This window comes from Eschrichtius robustus, chromosome 13 (assembly GCF_028021215.1).
Source record: "Eschrichtius robustus isolate mEscRob2 chromosome 13, mEscRob2.pri, whole genome shotgun sequence".
NCBI lineage: Eukaryota > Metazoa > Chordata > Mammalia > Artiodactyla > Eschrichtiidae > Eschrichtius > Eschrichtius robustus.
The window spans coordinates 42,982,686-43,006,405 of record NC_090836.1 but is presented as its reverse complement, the minus strand read 5'-3'; the positions used below and the strand labels follow the sequence as shown (position 1 = coordinate 43,006,405).

The 23,720-nt window shown below is 40.5% G+C and overlaps 1 protein-coding gene across 4 annotated transcripts in view; it reads right to left on the bottom strand.

The window, feature by feature from the left end:
• The window catches only part of ATF1 (activating transcription factor 1), a 60,818-nt gene extending 38,522 nt beyond the window's left edge, over positions 1 to 22,296 (bottom strand). For all 4 annotated transcript variants that reach the window (XM_068561122.1, XM_068561125.1, XM_068561124.1 and 1 more), the window contains exons 1-2: positions 22,053 to 22,296; positions 14,666 to 14,764 (exon numbers count right to left, since the gene is read on the bottom strand). In XM_068561122.1, the coding sequence (XP_068417223.1) occupies positions 14,666 to 14,758 (93 nt within the window). In that variant the 5' untranslated portion in view covers positions 14,759 to 14,764; positions 22,053 to 22,296. The remainder of the gene's footprint in view (positions 1 to 14,665; positions 14,765 to 22,052) is intronic.
• Positions 22,297 to 23,720: the final 1,424 nt, after the last annotated feature.

The window sequence follows — 23,720 nt, the reverse complement described above, 5'->3', positions numbered from 1 at the left end:
TTAAATCTAGTTATATACTGTTAACAAGAGATACACCTAAAACATAACCTAAGGACACAGAAAGTTTGAAAATAAAAGCACAGGAAAAAAAGATGCCATTAAGATACTAAATTAAAGCCAAATTAGTATCAAATTAGACTCTAAAGTAAAAAGCATTTCTAGAAATAAAGACACAAAAGGGACAATTCTCCAGGAATATACAATTTTAAAATCTAGGGACTTCCCTGGTGGCACAGTGGTTAAGAATCCACCTGCCAATGCAAGGGACGCGGGTTCGAGCCCTGGTCCGGGAAGATCCCACATGCCGTGGAGCAACTAAGCCTGTGCGCTGCAACTACTGAAGCCCATGAGCCTAGAGCCTGTGCTTAAGATCCTGCAAGCTGCATGGCGCAGCCAAAACAAAAAAAAGTGCTCAAAATTATATCATTACTTAGAAAAATGCACTTAGTATGAAAATTCTGAGATACAAACTTGGGTTTTTTTTGTTTTTTGTTTTGGCTGCACTGCATGGCATGTGGGATCTTAGTTCCCCGACCAGGGATTGAACCCATGCCCCCTGCAGTGGAAGCGCAGAGTCCTAACCACTGGACTGCCAGGGAATTCCCTGAAACTCAGTATTTTTTTTTAACGAATTCACCGAAGTTGGAGTCTTATTACCCTTAACGATAGAAACTTGCTGGTCATGTTTCCTCCAAATAGTTGTATGTGATATAATGTACCAAATTTTCTTCTAAGGTTTAATTGTTCTTCTTAGTCCTTTTACCACAAAAACCTCCTGCATCAACAGAGAATGCTACTGTGTATACTCATATTTGCTTTGAAAAAGCTCATGTATACTCAAGACCTCTTGGGTTTCCAACATTCAGACATTTTCAGTGACCTCACTAAGTCTATCAACACATTACAATACTCTTTTGCTACTACGTACTATACTTCAGTTGTAGATTAGAACATTCACTCTATATTCTGTGGAACATTCATCTCTTACTACAGACTGTTAAGTGAGACCTCTCATGTTAAATCCCTCCATATATACTGATTAACTTAAAATTATGAACCTTTCGGTCTATTGGTTCAGTCATATTACTTTACGTAATTTGGGGCTGTAATCTAATAGTTGTATAGGCCAAGTCCAGAGTATTATTAACACTACAGACACAGTTATTATAATAACTGTGATGTATCTAATGTCTACTATAGGTAAAATTTTATTATAGCATGATATTTGTAAATTATATCTACTCTCACATCCCACTGAAGAAATGAGCTATTCCTTATAAATACATTTTCTCATACTTTCTCAAACTAAGAGTCATTCCATTATAACAAAATATCTCATTTCACACTGTCTGCAAAATAAATGGATAGATGAAGAGAAAATCTAAGCTGTTCATAACTCTTAATCTGCTTTCAAAATGAAAGAATGCAAGTGAACCACTTTCTTACACCATATACAAAAATAAAAAAACAGATTAGACTTAAGTGCAACATCTGAAACCATAAAACTCCTAGAGGAAAAGAGGCAGTAAACTCTTTGACACTGGTCTTAGTAATATTTTTTTGGATCTGTCTCCTCAGGCACGGGCAACAAAAGCAAAAATAAATAAACGGTACTTCATCAAACTTAAATACTTTTGCACAGCGAAAAGACAATATCATCAAAACAAAAAGGCTGGACTTCCCTGGTGCACAGTGGTTAAGAATCCACCTGCCAATGCAGGGGACATGGGTTCGAGCCCTGGTCCGGGAAGATCCCACATGCCATGGAGCAACTAAGCCTGTGCACCACAACTACTGAACCTGAGCTCTAAAGCCTGCGAGTCGGGGCTTCCCTGGTGGCACAGTGGTTAAGAATCCGCCTGCCAATGCAAGGGACACGGGTTCAAGCCCTGGCCCAGGAAGATCCCACATGCCACGGAGCAACTAAGCCCATGCACCACAACTACTGAGCCTGAGCTCTAGAGCCCGCAAGCCACAACTACTGAGCCCACGTGCCACAACTACTGAAGCCTGCGCACCTAGAGCCCACGCTCTGCAACAAGAGAAGCCACGACAATGGGAAGCCCGCACACCGCAACGAAGAGTAGCCCTGGCTCACCGCAACTAGAGAAAGCCCGCGCACAGAAACGGAAACCCAACACAGCCAAAAATAAAAAATAAAATAAAATAAAATAAAATAAAGCCTGTGAGTCACTACTGAGCCTGCGTGCCACAACTACTGAAGTCCGTGTGCCTAGAGCCTGTGCTCCACAACAGGAGAAGCCACTGCAATGAGAAGCCCACGCACCACAATGAAGAGTAGCCCCCCACTATCCACAACTAGAGAAATCCTGCGCGCAGCAATGAAGACCCAGTGCAGCCAAAAATAAATAAATTAACTAAAAAAACAAAAGGTAACCTACTAAATGGGAGAAGATATTTGCAAATGATATATCCAATAAGGAGTTAATATCCAAAATACAGTAAGAACTCATACAACTCAATACCAAAAAACCCCCAAACAATCCAAATTTTAAAATAGGCAGAAGACCAGAATAGACATTTTTCCCAAAAAGACATACAGGATTGCCAACAGACACATGAAAAGATGCTCAATATCACTAATCATTAGGGAAATGCAAACCAAAACCACAGTGAGATATCACCTCACATCTGTCAGAATGGCTATCATCAAAAAGACAACAAATAACAAGTGTTGGCAAGGATGTAAGGAAAGGGGAAACCCTCATGCACTGTTGTTGAGAATGTAAATTGGTACAAACACAATGGAAAGCAGTATGGAGGTTCCTCAAAAAATTAAAAATAGGACTACCATATGGCCCAGCAATTCCACTTCTGGGTATTTACCCAAAGAGAATAAAAACACTAGTTCAAAAAGAAATATGCACCCCTATGTTGATGGCAGCATTATTTACAACAGCCAAGATATGGAAGCAACCTAAGTGTCCTTCGATAGATGAATGGATAAAGAAGATGAGGTATGTATGTGTATACACACACACACACACACACACACACACACACTGGAATATTAGTCAGCCATAAAAAAGAATGAAATCTTGCCATTTGCAACAACATGGATGGATCTAGAGGGTATTATGCTAAGTGAAGTAAGTGAGACAGAGAAAAACAAATACTATATGATTTTACTTATATGTGGAATCTATAAAAACAAATAAAATGAACAAACAAAAGATACAGACTCATAGATAGAGGAGAACAAACAGGTTTGCCACAGGGAGGGGAATGAAAGATTGGGCAAAATAGGTGAAGGGGATTCAAGAGGTACAAACTTCCAGTTATAAAATCATATGATCACACCAATTGATACAGAAAAAGCATCTGACATCATTTTGATCTAACATCATTTCATGGGAAAAACAAAAAAACAAAAAACCTCTCAGAAAACTAGGAATAGAAGGGAACTTCCTCAAACTCACAAAGAGCATCTATAAAAGACTTACAGCTAATGTCAGGTTTAATGATGAAACAATGAATGCTTTCCCTTTGAAACTGGGAACAAAGAAAGGATGTCCATTTTCACCACTCTATTCAAAATAATTCTGGAAGTTCTAGCCAGCGCAATAAGGCAAGAAAAAGAAATAAAATGCATACAGATTGGAAAAGAAATAAAACCAACTCTATTTGTAGATGACACGACTATACACAGAAAATCCTAAGCAATATTAAAAACAAACAAATAACCCCCAAATCATCCCTCCTAGAACTAATAAGTGAGTTCAGCAATGTTGCAAGGTACAAGATCAATAAACAAAAATCAACTGCATTTCTATGTCCTTACAACAAACAAGTGAAATCAAAATTAACACAATATCATCTACAATAGCTCCAAAGAAAATATGCAATATTATTTACAACTGCTCCAAAGAAAATGAAATACTTAGGTGTAAGTCTAACAAAACATGTATGGGATCTGTATGTTGAAAATGACAATATGCTATGGAAAGAAATCAAAGGAGATTGAATAACTGGAGAAATTTACTATATTCGAGGACTGGAAGAGTCAACAAGATGTCAGTTCTCCCCAAACTGATCTACAGGTTTGCAGACATAGACAAGCTTATTCCAAAATTTATATGGAAAGGAAAAAGACCTAAAATAGCCAAAACAATTTTGAAAAAGAAGAATAAAATGTGAGGAATCGTCTTCCTGATGTTAGGGCTTACTATAACATGGTAATCAAGACAGTGTGGCACTGACAGAGGGACAGACATATAGATCAATGGAACATAATAGAGAACTCAGAAATAGACAAATATGCCCAAATGATTTCTGACAAAGGTGCAAAAGCAATTCAGTGGAGGAGAGAGACTCTTTTCAACAAATGGTGCTGTAGCAATTGTACATACGTAACAAAACCCCTCAAATCTATACAAAAGTTACCTTAAAATGAATTGTGGACTTAAATGTAAAACATAAAACTTTTAGGAAGAAACAGGGAAAAAAAATCTTTGAAATTTAGCTCTAGGCAAAGAGCTCTTAGATAACATCAGCACAATCCATAAAAGGAAAAATTTATAAATTGGACCTAATCAAAATTTAAAACCTTTAGCTCTGTGAAAGACCCTATTAAGCAAATGAAAAAGAAAAATTATTCTTCTATTCCCCATACGATTCATACTGGAAACATAGAAATAAATTCACCTAGATTTCTAACTCTCTATAGAAGAATCTTTCTTTTCTAAAAAGTAAAATCAATATGACCAAGCACATCCAAAACATTAGATAGATAATTGCCAGGTAAGAAAGGATTACCAAAAACACTGGTGCGCACACACACACATTCTTAGCTTATCCCTGGACGAACCCTTGGGTTAAATTCTCATGTCAAAAATATGAATGGAATGAAAATCAATCTGTTTTAAAAGTGTTCTGGAGCCAAGCCTATTTGTTAATTTCTTAAATTATCCTCATTTATCATCATCCACTGCCTGGAGGCAACAAAGGACTGTGGTGATTATAAAGTCTGCAGTTGTAGTGGACACCATGATGTAACAGCCAGATCCCCTTTTCTCTGATAAAAGACTTATTCCCCAGCTGCTGGAAGACAGCTGCTGACAGTGTTCAGTTGTCAGCCCTCTTTGGAATTGCCCTGGCTGATGAGAGTCACTCTGCCTGAGGTCACACATACCCCTTCCCGGGTCAGTCAAGATCCAATGCCTGGTGCATGCAGGAATATAAAGGCCTGGCTGGTCCCTTACCCCAATTCTGAAGAGCTATCTCAGCTTCAAATCTCCCTATAGGGTCAGTTGAGGTCTTCATTGAGACTGAATCAAAGTCCAACTTTTCCCTCTGTTCAATCCTGCTTCCTCTATTCCTTTCTTTCCCTTCCACAGGTGGTAATCCCAAGAGGACCTCCTAATAAACCTCCTGCATGCTAATGTCCATCGCAATGTCTGCTTCTCAGGAAACCCAAGCTGTGAGAGAAGTCAAACTGCTGGAATTCAAATCATGTCTCTAGCCTTACTAGTTGTGTGACCTCTAAAATGAGGATTAGAAAAGCACAGTAAGTTGGTAAGAGGTTTGAAGGCATTAAAACATGTAAAATGCTTACAATACACTTGGCACACAGTGGATACTCAATAAATGTAACCTATTACTATCAACATTGCTTTCCCCATTCACACATAGTTAAAGTACACAAATTTCTCTACGGTATGAGAATTACTGAAAGTTAGGAGCTGGAAAAGACTTTACAGATCACCAAGTCCGATGCCTTTATTTCCAGATGCTGAACATCAAGTCTAAGTAAGTTTAGTGGGGACTTCCCTGGTGGCACAGTGGTTAAGAATCCGCCTGCCAATGCAGGGGACACGGGTTCGATCCCTGATCTGAGAAGATCCCACATGCCTTGGAGCAACTAAGCCCGTGCGTCACAACTACTGAGCCTGTGCTCTAGAGCCTACGAGCCGCAACTACTGAGCCCGCGTGCCACAACTACTGAAGCCCACACACCTAGAGCCCATGTTCTGCCACAAGAGAAGCCACTGTAATAAGAAGCCTGTGCACCGCAAGGAAGAGTAGCCCCCGCTCGCCGCAACTAGAGAAAAGCCTGTGTGCAGCAACGAAGACCCAACGCAGCCAAAAATAAATAAATAAAATGAATTTTTTTAAAAAAAGTGATTTAATAAATAAGTTAAGTGACTTAGTCAATGTTCCAGAGTCACTAAGTGACAAAACCAGGATTCAGACCAGGTCTTAAGCAAGGCTGCCTCTCAATCTATATATACTTTGTAATTAAATGAAATTCATCAAGTACTGAGTCCCTCTCCTTCACCTTCTTGCCATAATTGAACCTCTGCTCTCCTCTGGAGAACACTGCCTCTCTCCTGCACTCATACCATGAGCCTACAGACAGAGTGGGTATTTCCTTTGCTCTTCATTGCTACTTCCAGGCCACTGTCCCAAGTTCTACCTGAAAACTCCCAACTTTGAGGCTCAGAGCAGCAGACTGTCCTTGTGGCAGTCATGTCCCCTCATTTCTTTAAGACTTTAGCCCCAGGATCACTCTATTCTCTCCAATACTATTCCTGATATAATTTGTGGTGATTTCAGTATGCAACATCCAGTATCCTTCCATGCCTGGGCCAGTTTTTGATTCCTCTCCTCCAAAGCCCTGTCTTCTACCCTTCTCGGCCACCCACTCCCATTGTCATACCCTACAGGGTTTCTAAACAGGCATTTGGGGCAGGACAATTCTTCCACGTGCAGGAATATCCTGCTCAATGAAAAACATTTAGCATCTCTAAATTGCCCACTAAATGCCAGTGGCAACCCCCATCCCTACCCCCCTACATATTTCTAGACATCTCAGTGGGGAAGCAGTACCACTCCAGTTGAGAACTACTTACCTAAACCTTATCATTACCAATAAACATACCCCCCTATAATCTCAAATTCAAGTATCCCCCTCTCTGAGTACCACCTACTTCCAACTCACTACCTCTACTATTTGGACTCTCAACAATTCTTGGACTCCACAGGAACTTATAATCCATCGAGTCTACTATCTTTCCCCTGCTCTTGACCCCATCAAGTCCCCACTTCTTCCTTATACAGCTTAAATTTCATGGTCCAGCATTATAATCACTGTATCACATAACCTTCAATGTCCTTGTCTTTTTTTGCTTCACTGTAGTCTCTGGACTAAACAGCAACCTGTTAACTCACATACTCTATGCCTGTAACCTGTATGCAAGTACCTGAATCTGACTGTAGAAAGACACACAACTGAACTTAATGGTCACACTTTAAGTTCATGATCAGTAACCTCAAGTGGACTGTTAATGCTCTCCAACAATCCTACTATATATCCCTAGTCCACTTACGTTCTCAAAACATTTTATCTGACCGAAAAACAAAGAAGTTATCAAAAGAAAACTTTCAGAGTACCTCATCCCCAATCTACCTACCTAACCTGTATTTACTTGCTTTCTTATTATGGATGAGGTACCTATGCTCACGTAAAATAAATTTTTCCACTTGCAGACTAATGCTCATCCCCGCCCCTCCTGAAGGACATCATCCCAGATTGTCCTTTCTATATGTCCTGTGTCATCAAATACTATTGCATCACTCCCACTGGTATATAGACAGGCTGTTAATTCCTCCCATCATAAAAAGTAATAATAAAACTTCCATGACTTATAAAACCCCCTCCAGCAACTTCACTTTGTAGATCCCTTTGCAGCAAAACTCCTCTCTACTCATTTTCTCCCCTCTTTTTCCCATGTTCTCTTAGATCTAATTAGATTTTTATCCCCACTTCGACTGAAAACAGTTCTTGTCAAGGTTGTCAATGAACTCCATGTTGCCAAATACAGTCAACTCTTTGTTATTTGTGGTTATGTTCTATAAAGCTGCCATGTACACTGAATTAGCAAATGCTGAACCATTGTTCCTAGGGGAAATACAGGGTTAGGTTGCTGCAAGCCTCTGGGCACAATATTTTCATCAACTGGTCAATATATAACATTGTTTTAAGTGTGTTTCTGTTTACAGACACCTTATTTAATACAGGCATACCTTGTTTTATTGCACTTCACTTTATTGTGCTTTGCAGATATTGCATTTTTTACAAATTGAAGGTCTGTGGCAACCTTGCATAGAGCAAGTCTCATTGAAGGCACAAAAAGTTAGCACTTATTAGGAATAAAGTTTTTCTTTTTCCCTTGGCCGCATGACTTGTGGGATCTTAGTTCCCTGACCAGGGATTGAACCCAGGCCCTCAGCAGTGAAAGCTGGACCACCAGGGAATTCCAGCAATAAAGTATTTTCTAATTAAACTATGTACATTGTTTAGACAGAATGCTATGGCACATTTTAATAGACTACAATATAGTATAAACATAACTTTTGTATGTAGTGGAAAACAAAAAAATTGTGTGACTTGTTTTATTGCAATATTAGCTTTATTTTGGTAGTCTGGAATATAGTACTGTTAATTCATTAACATTGAACTTATGGTCAACAGCACTACAAGTCACACCTGAATGAAACTTATCTAACACATGTATTTTCTACATAAGGTACATCATAGCCTTCTTGCACTTAACACTTAAGCACTATGCTTAGAGGCCATTTTAAACAGCAACATCACCAACAAAAAGCACAATAATGTGAAAAACATGGCACTAACTAGACCACAAAAAGGAGAATTGTTTATAGTATGAGACCTAAAATTGTAAGACAGGGTACTGCATTGTTCGACCTCAACTGAGAAAGTGACTCAAATTTTTCACTACTCCACACATGTCCACTAATGACCACACGAGTGTGTACTGATTTTGGGGTTACAAATGAATTTTATCAAGTAGGTGAATTTGCAAATACAGAATCCTTGAGGGACTTCCCTGGCGGTCCAGTGGTTAAGACGGCACATTTCCACTGCAGGGGGTGCAGGTTTGATCCCTGGTCAGGGAACTAGGATCCTGCATGCCACAAGGTGCGGCCAAAAAAAAGAAAAAAAAAAAAAATCCTTGAATAATGAAGATCGACTATATAATAGTTACTGTTACTCCTCATTTGACCTACCAGCAGCATTTTACATAGTTGACCATCCCGTCATTCCTAATTTCCATGATCCCGATTTCTCTTGATTTTCTTTTTACTGCTTTGGCCATCCCTCTTCAATCTCCCCAAACTCCAAATGTTGGAAAGTCCCAGAGTCAAATCCACTGACCTCATCTCTGACTACACTCACCCCCAGTAATGTCATGTAGTCCCATGACTTTAATTACACTTATGTTAAATATTTAGATATTGTGCCACAGCTCTCAGATGCTCTGTTCTGTTTTTCTCCCCACTTTTTTTTCTTTTTTCAGTTTGGATAATTTTTGTTGGCCTATCTTCAAGTTCACTGATTCTTTCCTCAGCTGTGTCAAGTCTACTAATAAGCCCAAAAACATAATTCATCAATGTCGCAATTTTTATTTCTAGCATTTCCATTTGACTCTTTCATACAGTTTCTATTCCTCTGCTGAAATTTACCTCCCGTTCATACATGTTGTCCACTTTTTCCACTACAGCCTTTAATATATTATTTTAAATTCACTATCTGATACTTCTAACAACTGAGTCATCCTGAGTCTACTGATCATTTTTACTTTTGACAGTGGGTGATTATTTCCTTGCTTTTTTGTATGTGCTCCATAATTTTTGCCTGAATGATGGACATCATGTGTAAGATAGTAGAGACTGAGGAAACAGTATTCATGCCTAAAAATGGCATGGTAGTTCTTCTTCACTACTTCTTCTACTAGGCTTTTAGTGCAGGCGGTGGCTGGGGGAGGGATGAGTCAATCTATTCAGGAATTGAGCAGAGTTTGGGTTTTGTTATGATAATACCTTAAGTACACTACCAGCTCTAAATTCCTCTAGTGTGACCTTCTGCTTAGGGTGGGGCCTGGTTTGCCAGAGGGCTTTTCTCAGTGATCTTGCTCCACCCTCAGCTTCAGGCTTTCTCTGTGCACTTGACCCAGAATGTCTCTCCATACTCTTAGCTCTCCCCAGGGATAGACTGCTATTGCTTTACTTGCTGGAGGGGCTGAGGGGAGACAGAGAAGTTGCTCTGTTATCCTGCCCTAGTCTCAGTCTCAGGGGGTAGGGCTTTCTCCCAGTAGTAGGAAAACTAACGGTCTGAACCCAGGAAAGTTTTCTGCCCTTCCCTCAGGGTTTATGGATTTTCTTTTTCTTTTCACTTGTCCCACCCACACTGGAAAATGGGGTTTATTCCCTTCCCCCAGTGGCTTAAAGCTATTTTCCACAGGGAATAAGGGTCCAGGCAGGCCTGTACCACCTTGAGAGGCTTTCTCTTGTCTCCCTTGCTTCCCCTAATCTTTCTCATGAGCAGCTCTTGGAGATCCCTGGAGTGGGTGTTACCTACCCTGTGTCTGCAGCTCCCAAGGGTTCTATATTCTCATACTAGCCTACACTTAGACTTTAGCATTTCAATAAAAATTTAGCTAAATTCTTCTCTTTTTCTGACCATTTTTAATTTCTTTAATGTTGTGTCTATTTTATTTATTTTTATTTTTGGCTGCATTGGGTCTTTGTTGCTGCCCACGGACTTTCTCTAGTTGCGGTGAGCGGGGGGCTACTCTTCATTGCGGTGCGCAGGCTTCTCATCGTGGTGGCTTCTCTTGTCGTGGAACATGGGCTCTAGGCGCGCGGGATTCAGTAGTTGTGGCTCACGGGCTCTAGAGCGCAGGCTCAGTAGTTGTGGCACACAGGCTTAGGTGCTCCGCAGCATGTGGGATCTTCCCGGACCAGGGCTCGAACCCGTGTCCCCTGCATTGGCAGGTGGATTCTTAACCACTGTGCCACCAGCGAAGCCCCAATTTAGCTAAATTCTTATTTCCCCCTGTATGACAGCCCTGCCTTCTTCCTGTGCTCTGCTACTGCTACGGGTGAGCCATGCCCACATGCCGCTACTAATGTGTCGAAAGAAGCTATGATTTTTGTATATTATAGCTTACTCTTGTTTTACAGTGGGAGCAATATGCTTCCCAGCTTTCTACATCCTAAATGGAAGCCAGAAATCACCCAATGAGTTTAAATACCACCTATATATCTAGAATGCCTAAATTTACATTTCCAGTCTGGACCTCTCCCCTGGACTCCAGACCATATATATCCAACTACCTATTGGACAAATCTACTTGTATGGTTTGGCAGACAAATTCTAAGGTGGCCCCTATGGTCCCCACCTTCTGGTGTTCATGCCTTTGTGTAATCCTCTCCCCTTGAGTGTGGGAGGGATCTGTGGCTTGCTTCTAACCAACAGAATAAGGCAAAGATGACGGGACGTCATCGCTGTGATTATGTCACATTTTATGGCTAAGGAATGGGATATCATTCCCTTGATTATGTTATATTATATAAGACTTTGTCTTGTCAGCAGACTCACTCTCACTCTCCTGCTGAACTTAAAGTAGCAGGCTGCCATGTTGTGAACTACTTATTGGAGAGGGCCAGGCGGCAGCGAATTGCAGGCGACCTCTAAGACCTGAGGGTGGCCTCCAGCTAAAAAAATTAAAGTTCTCAGTCCTACAGCTGCAATAGAATGAATTCTGCCAACAACCTGAGTGAGCTTAGAAGTGAATTCTTCTCCATTCTAGTCTCCAGATAAGAAGACAGCCCTAGCCAACATCTTGATTGCAGCTTGTGAAACTCTGAAGCAGAGAACGCAACTAAGACAGAAATTTTAGGATGATAAATGTGTGTTGTATTGTTTTAAGCCACTAAATTTGTGGTAATTTGTTTTGCAGCAAAGAAAACTAATAAATAGTATCATAAATTTAACATGCCCAAAAGCTAAATTCCTGATTGCCAACATCTCCCCAAAAAGAAAAAAAAAAAGCACCAATGTTGTCCATCTCAGTAAACAGCAACTCCATTCTTACTGTTACTCAAGTCAAAAACTGTAGAGTCAATCTTGACTCCTTTTTCCCTCTAAACCCACATCCAATCCAAAAGCAAACACTGGGGGACCTCCTTGGTGGTGCAGTGGATAAGACTCTGTGCTCCCAATGCAGGGGACACAGGTTCGATCCCTGGTCAGGGAACTAGATCATCCCACATGCATGCTGCAACTAAGAGTTCGCATGCCACAACTAAGGAACCCACCTGCCGCAACTAAGACCTGGTGAAACCAAATAAATTAAAAAAAAAAATTTTTTTTTTTTAAAAAGCAAACACTGTTGGCTTCACAACCAAATTATACCCAGAATCTAACTTTATCTCACCACCACCACTAATACCACCTTGGTCCAAGCCACTATTGTCTCATGCACAATCAATGTAACAGCCTCCTAACTGGTTTTCCTACTTCCACTCCACAAAGCAGCCAGAGTAAGCCTATTAAAATATCAAAGGGCTTTCTCTGTAAAATATCAGTCAAATCACGTTTTTACTCAAAAACCACTCCCAAGGTTCCTTATCTCACCCAGATTAAAAGCCAGAAATCTTACAGTGGCATACAATGCCTACATTATCTGGCACTCTCCCCTGCCATCCCAAACCTCTCTGCCTCATCTTGTATCCCTCTCCCCTCACTCATCCCTCTCCTACCACACTGGCTGCCCTGCTGTTCCTTAACCATGCCAAGCACATATCAGTCTCAGAGTTTACAGCTGTTGGTCCATATAATTGAAGAGGTATTTCCACAGATACGACTTCTCAGACCACCTTATATAAAAAGGCAAGTCCCCATCCCCATCAACAACCCCCTATTCCTCCTACCCTGCTTTATCAGCCTCCACAGCACATATTACGAACTGATACGTTTTATCCTCCCCAACACTAGAATGTATGTTCCATGAGAGCTGAAACTTTTGTTCACTGTTATATCCCCACCTTATACTGAATGACTGAATAAATATTACTGTTATTAGATACTTTTTCCTTATAGAAGTTAGAGTCTAATAAAGCAGTCAAGCCACAAGAATTTGGATAGCAAGTCAGTGACATTATTTTTAAAAATCACTATAAAATTATTTACCACCTAGAAATGTACTTATTCTATCTCTGTAAATATGCTTCTGAGGAAACCTGGAAAACATTCACATCTAACCAAAATAACTGAAATCTGTAAGTAAGCCAACTGAATTAAAACATTTCTGTGAAGGGCCCTATTAACAGAAGGTAAATGAAAGACTCTATCATTGTTTTTCCAGTACCATCTGAGGAAGATATCATTATTCTTCACAGATATAGCCAAATAACAGAGAAGTATACATCAAGCTTGAAGGATTAATCCTTTAGTTGCTTGGTTCTCAAACTTTTTCGTCTCAAGACCCTTTTATACTCTTAAAAATTATTAAGGACCCCAAAGAAATTTCATTTATGTCAGTTTCTAATCTAATACTTACATTTAAAATTTAAACAGAAATTTTAAAACTATTTAACAGTTCATTTAAAAACAGCAACTAGAGAAAGCCCGCATGCAGCAACAAAGACCCAACACAGCCAAAAATAAAATAAATTTATAAAAAATAAAAAAAAACAACAATCATAAATTCATTACATGTTAACATAAATGATATATTTTCACTAATATGACTAAATATCCCCCCCAAATTCGTGAGAGAAATGACACTGTTTTACATTTCTGCAAATCTCCTTAATGTTTGAGTTAATAGAAAACAGCTGAATTCTCTTATGTGGTTTTACATTAAATATTTGCCATATGTTGTTTTGTTGAGGTACATGAGGAAAGTCTGGCCTCACTCAGGTATGTAGTCAGAAAAGGGAGGGTTGTTTTAATTGTTTTTTCAGATAACTGTGGATATTCTCCTTTGAAACTACATTAAAACTTGACAGGTTGTAGTTTCTTGTAGGTTGTCTGCAATGTATAATTTGAACTCTGTGTATTCTGTTAACATTAAAATCCATTGGTGTATCTTGCATTCTGAATGGATCTTATACCATGCATGATTTTGTAACACAATTTTGTAACGAAAAAGTTGGTAGCTACTGGGAAACTGTCAAGTTCACAATGGTGAATACAAGTTACCCAAAATTTTAATTTTTACTTGAAAGTTCAAATCCTGTCACTGGCAATACAGTTTCAGTTGTTTTCCCTGAAGTGGGTCAGGTGCATGGATCAGACAATTTGAAATTTTAAAAATATCATCAGCTCTGCAATATGCATGTCTGTCAATTTAAATTCTCTAATGAATATGCCTATTTTCCAGTTCAGCAAAAATATTTCCTTTATATCCACAATACATCTGTTGAATTGAAGATGGTTTGCCTCCTGAAACTATTAGTCTCTATTTCAAGTCAGCCCAAAGGGCCAAATAATTTTTCATTTTTCTTATGCAGCAACAAAATTAGTCTGAAAAAAAATCTAAAAAATCAGGTACCGCATAAAATGAACTCTACCTCCCCAAGTTCTGAGAAGTATATACATGTTAAAACGCTAAATATGCTTTGTATAACAGAAAATAAAACTGAATGATCTTGACAAGATATTTAAATCAGATATTCCTTCCTTCCATACATTTCAACATTTTACAGGTTTTTTTTCTCTTTTGCTTGGTTCTTTTTTTGAACGTTAGTAATTGGTGATCCGAAACAACAGATTAATCTGCACAACAAATATTCCTAACTGGCTCAATGTTTTGGCTGGTTCCTGCCTTACCTGTTGAGGAATATGAGAAATATGAGCTCCCTGAACTGTTGAACCAGACTGAGGTGCTGTCTCTGAAGCGTTATTCTTGTGAGAATCTTCCATAATCAACTGTAAGGGGAAAAAAAAACAGTTAAAAGATGCTTTCTAACTTCATTTTCAAAAAATCTTAAGACATTTCTTTTCTTAACATGCATACTTTTTAAGAGGAACAAGACAGGCTTTTCTACACTAAGGGCTGAGCTCAATTTATCCAGACTCATGTTTTCACACCTTTGCTCTGGGTGTGTAGTGACCTATGATAAGACCTTTTAAAATGGCAAATAAAAAGTGCTACAGAATATGGATAGTATACTCTATAGTTGTTTAAAAATTGGTAACTTGAGCTTCCCTGGTGGCGCAGTGGTTGAGAATCTGCCTGCCAATGCAGGGGACACGGGTTCGAGCCCTGGTCTGGGAAGATCCCACATGCCACAGAGCAGCTGGGCCCGTGAGTCACAATTACTGAGCCTGCGTGTCTGGAGCCTGTGCTCCGCAACAAGAGAGGCCGTGATAGTGACAGGCCCGTGCACCGCGATGAAGAGTGGCCCCCACTTGCCACAACTAGAGAAAGCCCTCGCACAGAAACGAAGACCCAACACAGCCATAAATAAATAAATAAAACAAATACTTAAAAAAAAAAAAAAATTGGTAACTTGGTTACCTCCATGGAAGAGAATTGGTAGCTATGGTACAGAGAGAGAAAAGAGATTTTCCTTGCATATTCCTTTAAATTTTTTGAGTTTTGATCCACATGAACATGTTTAAATTTAATAAATGGTATACATAAGATAGTCTTCTGTGCAGGAACACAAGTATTCTTTTTTTTTCTTTAAATTAAAAAAAAAATTTTTTTTTTTTTTTTAATTTATTTTTGGCTTTCTTGGGTCTTCGTTGCTGCGTGCGGGCTTTCTCTAGTTGCAGCAAGTGGGTGCTACTCTTCGTTGCAGCGTGCGGGCTTCTCATTGTGGTGGCTTCTCTTGTTGCGGAGCACAGGCTCTAGAGCGCAGGCTCAGTAGTTGTGGCATATGGGCTCAGCAGTTGTGGCTCACGGGCTCTAGAGCGCAGGCTCAGTAGTTGTGGTGCACGGGCTTAGCTGCTCCACGGCATGTGGGATCTTCCCGGAGCAGGGCTCGAACCTGTGTCCCCTGCATTGGCAGGCGGATTCTTAACCACCAGGGAAGCCCAAGCATTCTTTTCTACAGTCTACAGAACAGTTTCTTTTCTTTTCTTTTTTTGGCCGTGCAACATGTGGGATCTTAGTTCCCGACCAGGGATTGAACCTGTGCCCCCTGCAGTGGAAGTGCAGACTCTTAACCACTGGACTGCCAGGGAAGTCCCCTAGGGAACAGTTTCTAATTGCATACATAGTTTAATATACAGAACTTATTGAGCAAAGGTCGAACAGAATAAATAAATAAATGAAGCCATAACTAAGGAGTTTCTAAAGATCTAGATGATCTAGATAATCAATTGCAGGACATGTAGGCTAGGTAAGAATGAGAATAAATGGGTTATGAGAGATGGAATATGTCAAATAGGAGAACTACTTAGAAAGAGACTGGTAAAAGATTTGGGTAGGGCTTCCCTGGTGGCGCAGTGGTTGGGAGTCTGCCTGCTAATGCAGGGGACACGGGTTCGAGCCCTGGTCTGGGAGGATCCCACATGCCGCGGAGCGGCTGAGCCCGTGAGCCACGGCTGCTGAGCCTGCGCATCTGGAGCCTGTGCTCCGCAACAAGAGAGGCCGCGATGGTGAGAGGCCCGCGCACCGCGATGAAGAGTGGCCCCCGCTTGCCGCAGCTGGAGGAAGCCCTCGCACAGAAGCGGAGACCCAACACAGCCAAATAAATAAATAATAATTAAAGTGCTAATAATTAAAAAAAAAAAAAAAAGATTTGGGTAGAATTTAAGATTTTTCTAATTATGTGAAAAGACATAAAAAGAGAGAGGGCCGGCCAGCAAACAAATGAAAAGATGCTCAATTAGGGAAATGCAAATCAAAACTACATTAAGATACCACCTCACACCCATTAGGATGGCTAATATTTTTTTTAAAAAAACAAAAAATAAGTGTTAGCAACAATGTGGAGAAACTGGAACATTTGTGCATTGTGGTTGGGAGTGTAGAATGGTGCGGTCGCTATGGAGAACAATATGGTGGTAACCCAAAAAATTAAACATAGAATTACTATATGATCCAGCAATCCCATTTTTGGGTGTATATCCAAAAGAACTGAAAGCAGGGTCTTACAGAGATATTCGTACACCTATGTGCATAGGAGAATTATTAACAATAGCCAAAAGGTGGAAGCAACTCAAATATTCATCAGTGGATGAACGAATAAACAAAATGTGATATACATATACAATGGTATATTATTCAGCTTTAAAAAGAAAGGAAAGGAAATCATGACACATGCTACAACATGAATGAACTCTGTGGACGTATGTTAGGTGAAATAAACCAGTCACAAAAAGACAAATTCTGAATGCTTTCACTTATTTAAGGTACTTTAAGGTACTTTCACTTATTTAAGTCAAACCGATAGAAACACAGTAGAATGGTGGTTAATAGGGACTGGAGGGAGGGGGAGACGGGTAGTTGTTGTTTAATGGGTATGAAAAAGTTCTGTATAGTGGCGGTACAATAATGTAATGTACTTAACACTACTGAATTGTATACTTCAAAATGGTTATGATAGTAAATTTTATTTTATGTGTATTTTACCACAACTCAAAGAATTTTTAGAGAGAGAGAGAGAGGGGGCAACTAGGTACTTGGCCCTTAGCATCATTAATTTAATAATTGTGAAGTTTAAGCCTGCATATTCTTTCTTCTCTTTTTTTTCCCCCCTTTTGGACAGCAGAAAATAAATTCATTCTTAACTCTGGATTGATGCTACTGTTTTTAGCCATTGAGAAAAGGTATAAAATCACCTCAAACATGAAGTGTTTCTAATGCTTTTCCCTCTAAATATGTCATTAGCCTTTTTTTCTAACATGGAAAATATACAACAGAAAGAAAAAGGATGATAAAAACTTAATTACAATATTGTCTAATTTCTTTTCAGTCTTCTCTTTCCGCAACTTTTAAAAAAGCATAAACATAATGTACGTACAATTTTGTATCCTGTTTTCATTTATCACAAATATTTTCTAGGTTTCAAATAGAAACATATTTAAATGCTACATAATATTCCATCCAGTGAATGTACATAATTCACATTTTTTTACCAAACAAAACAATACTGAGATTAATATGTTTAGTATATAAAGCTTTTTCTGTAATTAAAATTATTTCCATAGGATATATTCTAAAAACGAGAATTACCTGGTTAAGGAGTATGAATATTTAAGGTTTTCTGAAAGAATTATAGTCCACCAGAAGCACATGAGAATTAGCAATGGGGATTTTTTTTTTTTTTTAAGAATTCAGGGTTGTTTTTTTTTTTAAGTCTTTATTGAATTTGTTACAGTATTGCTTCTGTTTTATGTTTTGGTTTTTTGGCCCCAAGGCATGTGGGATCTTAGATCCCTGACCAGGGATCGAACCTGCACCCCTTGCATTGGAAGGTGAAGTCTTAACCGCTGGACCACCAGGGAAGTCCCGTGAATTTTTTAGTCATGACTAACCTGATAGATGGAAAATGGTACATTGTTTTACATTTCTTTAATTCTCCATTAGTTATGTGAGCTCTCTGTTCGTATTATTTGTCCATCCATCTATCAGATCTTAGTGTTTTCCTTATTACCTTTATTATTTCTTCATATAAATTTTATTTCTTTCATTTTGATACAAATGTTTCCAGTATGACGTAACTATGATTATTTTAAAACTTTAAATTTTGACAAGTTCATCTAGTGTTTCCCTTGTTGTTTCTTGAACTGCTTTTAAGCTATATACAGTCCCTTCTTTAGGAAGAGTGCAGTGATTTTTAATCTACACTAAGAGAAGTGTAATCCCAAAGACTAAACATACAGACAGCATCAAAGATGGAATTTTATACTTCCTACATACTATCGCTACTGAAAATGCCTTTTTAAACACTCCATTTCAGAAGACATAAGAATACAGAGCAGAGAGGAAAAAAAAAAAAGATGTAGTGCTAAAGCACTGAAAGAAACTATAAAAGATTTAATACCTTGTTAAATTACTGAAAATGATACTTTTCTGTTTCACTGTGACTCACTGATTTTCCCCCATAAGAATATTATTAAGAAATCTTATATCTAATGGAAACTAACATCATCAACAAAACATCAGACATTTCATAGTAAAAGCCACTACAGTCAGCAAATAACACTTGGACAATTACTGCAACTATATTTCCTACAGAAAAGAAGACAGCCTATTTTCTATGACTTTTTTAAAGAGGAATTAACCAATCAGGTTTTTTTCCAAAATGAAAGCAGCCTTATACCTTCGGCTCATTATTAACAATATATACATATTTTTTTAGTGATGCTATCAGAATGTAACCTTTATTTGCTTACTTTTTTAAGCTATTATTCCTAAAATTAAGGTTAAGATTAACAATCTGTTAAAAACTTGCTCAACAGAGAATTTTATGCATACATTTTCTGTAAAAATAAAGTAAGCCCCAGGCAGCAGATGGAAGCTTAACATGAAACAATCCCAAGTTGGGCAGAATCACAAGTGGGCAGTGAAACACAGCTTCAAAAGTACCATCAATGGGGGAGTTCCCTGGCAGTCCAGTGGTTAGGACTCGGTGCTTTCACCGCCGTGGCCCCAGGGTTCAATCCCTGTTCGGGGAACTAAGATCCCGCAAGCCATGCAGCGTGGCAAAAAAAAAAAAAAAGAATCGAACTGGATTTCAAATGAATAAAATAAACAGACTAAAAGAAGAAAAAAAAAGTACCATCAATGGGAATGAATTTGGGGAGCTAAATCACGATCCTGCTGACATATGAAGAATGTTAAAGTAAAGGCATGGCACTTTTAAGAAAGCTTGTTAAGAAAGGAACATATGCTAGGCACTAAACTAAGAGCTCTTTATATATCATCACCTGGATTCCTTATTATTATTTTTTTGGATTCCCTATTTTAGAGATGTGTAAATTGAGGCTCAAAGAAATTGCCATTTCTGTAGATCTCACAGTAAGATGTGAATGCAAGATCTGAAGCCAGAACTGTTTTAAGCCAAAATCCATGTTCTTTCATTCCACACTGCCCCTCTTCCAAGAATACCTTCACATCCCCAACTTGTCCACCTGGCAAACTCCTCATTGTCAAGTTTCATCCCAAACATTATGTTCCCAACTGCTCTAGGTCCTTCCTTCCTTAATGCTTGTTCCACTGTGCCTTGCAGATATTTCTAATGAGGTTACTTAACATTCTGAACTGTGTTTATAGGCATGTCTGTTTTCCCCAGTCTTAAGGTGCCTAAGAACAGGGCCTCTATCTTGTGAATGTATGCTCTGTGCCCAGCAGAGACTGTCACGTATGCAGTAAAATAGTAAACATCAACAAATATAGTATAGTTTTCTCATCTGATGAATGAAGAGGGTCTTAAGTTTCTCCACCTATAGATGATGTAGAAGCCTGCGGGCAAGAAGTCTCTTGCTCAACATTTCCACAACTCAACTCACAATCTCCCCTGAAAATTGCTATTAGTCATACTGAATTTGTTTCAGATCTTCAAATTTGCCTGCACTGCTTTCTCTCACCTTCAGGCTTTCCTGTATGCTACTCCGTCTGCCAGAAACACTATTCCTCTTCAAGTGGCCTATTCCTATGAGTTATACTTCAGGCAAACTTTCATGACTCCTTTAGACTGGTCTAGAAGCTTTGGCTGTATCCCCACAGCACATGCTTCCCCCACCTTTCATGGCACTTATTATCACAGTATAATAATGGCCTGTTTTCTGTCTCCCTACCAGAATGCAAGCTCTAGGGAGTCAAAGACCACATCTTGTTCCCAATATAATACCTTGTACTTACTACTGCTGAATAAATCAATGTGTTTAGTTGGGTTTACCTACTTAAAACTGATAGAAATAATGGTTAACAAAATATCTTTAGACAATTACTCCAACCTAGCTTTAGAAACAGGGAAATTCAGGCACAAGACAACACCCTACTTGAAAGCTGAAAATTCATTAGTATAAATAAATGGGATGACACGTGAAAAAAAAAGCATTTTTGAAGGTACCACCACCTACTGGTGATACGGTAGTACTGCACAGATGTAGCACAGACGAAGCCGAACCTTAAAGGACAACTGCAAATAACAGACCTAACATACTCGTCTTTAGCAACACAGTAGTGATTCTAATTGAGACAGCGAGTAAACTGCATTTTACAAAGTCTATAGGAAAAACAGCATTTTAATAAAACTGCATATTTCTGTTGGTAATGAAATTTTCAGGATAAAACGCATTTTGCGAACATAAGCAAACATAGTGTACAAACTCTTACCACAAACGAGGCCAGTTTGACAGATGCTTGCCAAATCTATGCTGAATAAGCCTCAGAAACGTAAAGGCTCCCAATGACTATTTTAGCCCATTACGCCTCAAAAGCTGACAAAACAACTAGTGATTAACATCTACAATAACTGTAAAGAGATCAAGCGGGACGCTCCACGGCGTAGTTGACGCTATGAAATACCATGCTTAGTTTTGTGATACAGGAGAAAATCAAAGAGAACGTTTGCTCGGTTTGATAGTCTGTCCGGAGGTAAACAGACGAGCTCTGTCACTCCACATTCCCCTTCCTCGCCTGTCGGCTGCACCTTTCCGTGATTGTTTAGGGTATGTGTGATTATTCTACCGTCTGTCTCCCCACTCGACTGGAAGCTCCCAGAGGATAAGGACTGGCTCTGCCCACACAGAGAGCGTCCCGGGCCCCGCACCGCGAGGGCGCCCGGCGCGCTCTGTGGGGTCCCGGGCGGAGATAACCGGTCTCGGGCCGCGCTCGGCGGAAGACGCGCGGAAGCCAAGGCCACGCCGCCCTCCCCGCGGCTCCCGCCCCAACCCCGAGACCTTCGACGGAGGGCGCTCGCCTTGGGCCGCAGAGGGGCGGCTTCAGAGGCGAAAGCCACCCTGCGGCAGGAGGTCTTCGGTTTAATTTTCATTGCGGGGGGGCAGCAGGCGAGAGGGAGGAAGGAAGAGACCACCGACTGAAGGGGCGCCGGGGGCCAAAACAGGAGAACCGGAACCGCGGGCAGCCCCTCCCCCTTCCGCCGCGCGCCCTCCGCGCCCCTCCCCCACCTTGGCGGCCCCGCGCGACCCCCACCAGGCGCGCTACCCGGCTTGGCGTCCCCGCCGGCGCCGCGCCCCCGCGCCCTCCCCTTGCCCGGGGATAGGGGAGCCCGTCCCACCCCCGCCCCCCGCTTACCTGTGGCTGCCGCCTCGCCGCTGTCCGGGGCGGGAACTTCCACTCCCCCCTCCCAGGTGGATCCGAATTCACTACCCACTTCCCCACCCCCTCACTTGGCGGGGACGTGCCTCTTTCTCAGGGGTCAGGCGGGGCAGGGAGAATCAGTGTCACGTAACAGCTAACTGTCCTAGGCTACCGTTTCCTCGGCAGTCAGGGCCGCCACTGGCGGCATGATCTACACCAGGCCAGGGGCGGGGGAGGGAAGGGGGGCAAAACTGAGTAACTAAGCGTGGGGGGTGAGGTTAGGGCCGTCCCTCCTTGCGGGCCGCCGTGCTACGTCATCGCGTTGCGCACGTGACGCGCCGCCATCTTGTGCCGGGCTACTCCGGGGTGGCGAGTAGGTGTTGCGGAGGTGTTATTCTGGCGAGAGTGGGGTGTGACAGTTAGCTGCGGTTCCTTTTTGCTTCAGGAGCTCTGTCCCCACTGCTCCCACACGTGTTTTCGGAGGCCAGCAACTGCTCGGGGTGTCAGGAGACCGCTCGGCGTGGGGCAGTTTTCTTCGGTTGGGGCGTTGCGCTCAGCCCCTATTTGCTGTGGCCTACAGGTGTCGTCCTCCCCGGCCTTGACCCACGCCTGACCTGCCCGCCTCTTGTAGACAGAGTGATGACTTGAAGCTTGAAGGCTTGTCCTTAGCTTTTCTTACCACCCAGACTAATGTTAATCCCGGAAAACTGCGTTAAGAGTTGTATCTTTCATCACACATGAAAGGATTAAAAGCCACACCCACAAGGTGCTCGTAGGGCTAGTGTGTTAGTGGGACGTACTGTGTCACGCTGAAGCACAGATTTACCCCACCTTTTAAACTAGAAAAAAGTTACGTACGATCGAGTGTCGTAAAATAAAATCACACCGTCATTTTGATATATTACAGAAACTTTAAAAAATATTTTTTAACGTGTGTCTCCCTTTCTGGAGAAGGGATTATGCATTATTCTGAATTTGTTTTCTTTATTCATTTCCTTGCAAAATCTTCTTTGATGGTTTTCTAGTGATAATAAACAACAAATGATAAACCTTTCAGTTTGCTCTTGATAGAAAGTTCCAGAATTCTTCTGAAAGTTTACTAGTTTGAGATCTCCAAGTAAGAAACTGATTGACTGGATAGAGCCCTTCCTGGTTTGACCTTTAGGGCCAGATAATGTGATTTAAAGCTCAAGAGTTACTCTGTGCCAGACTGTCCTAAGAACTCGCTAATGTTTATCCATTGTCATTCACTGACTACCTATTAAAACCTACAATAGGTAACTGCCCTTACTTTACACTTTTGATTAGGCAAATCACCCAGCCTCTCTAAGTGTCTCTTCTTATCAAAGTTGGGAAAAGTGTAATACTCATCCCATGTCCCAACATTTAAAGAATCAAAATGTCATATATCATAGGAAAGCAAAGCGCCTTATAAAGGTAAGGAGTGGAGAAGAGATTCTCAGACATCGGCCTTTCATGATTAACAAAGTCCAGCGACAGTCGTTCTAGAATCCAGAATATTAATGGCTGGAAGGCTGGTTCTAAGTTTATTGTTCTTTTCTTGTTCCGTTGTTTCTTCCTTAGAAGACAGAATGCTTAACAAATGTTGATCAGGACAAGAGGGATGGGGAGACTGAAAAACGTCAACCATCAAAAGAAACT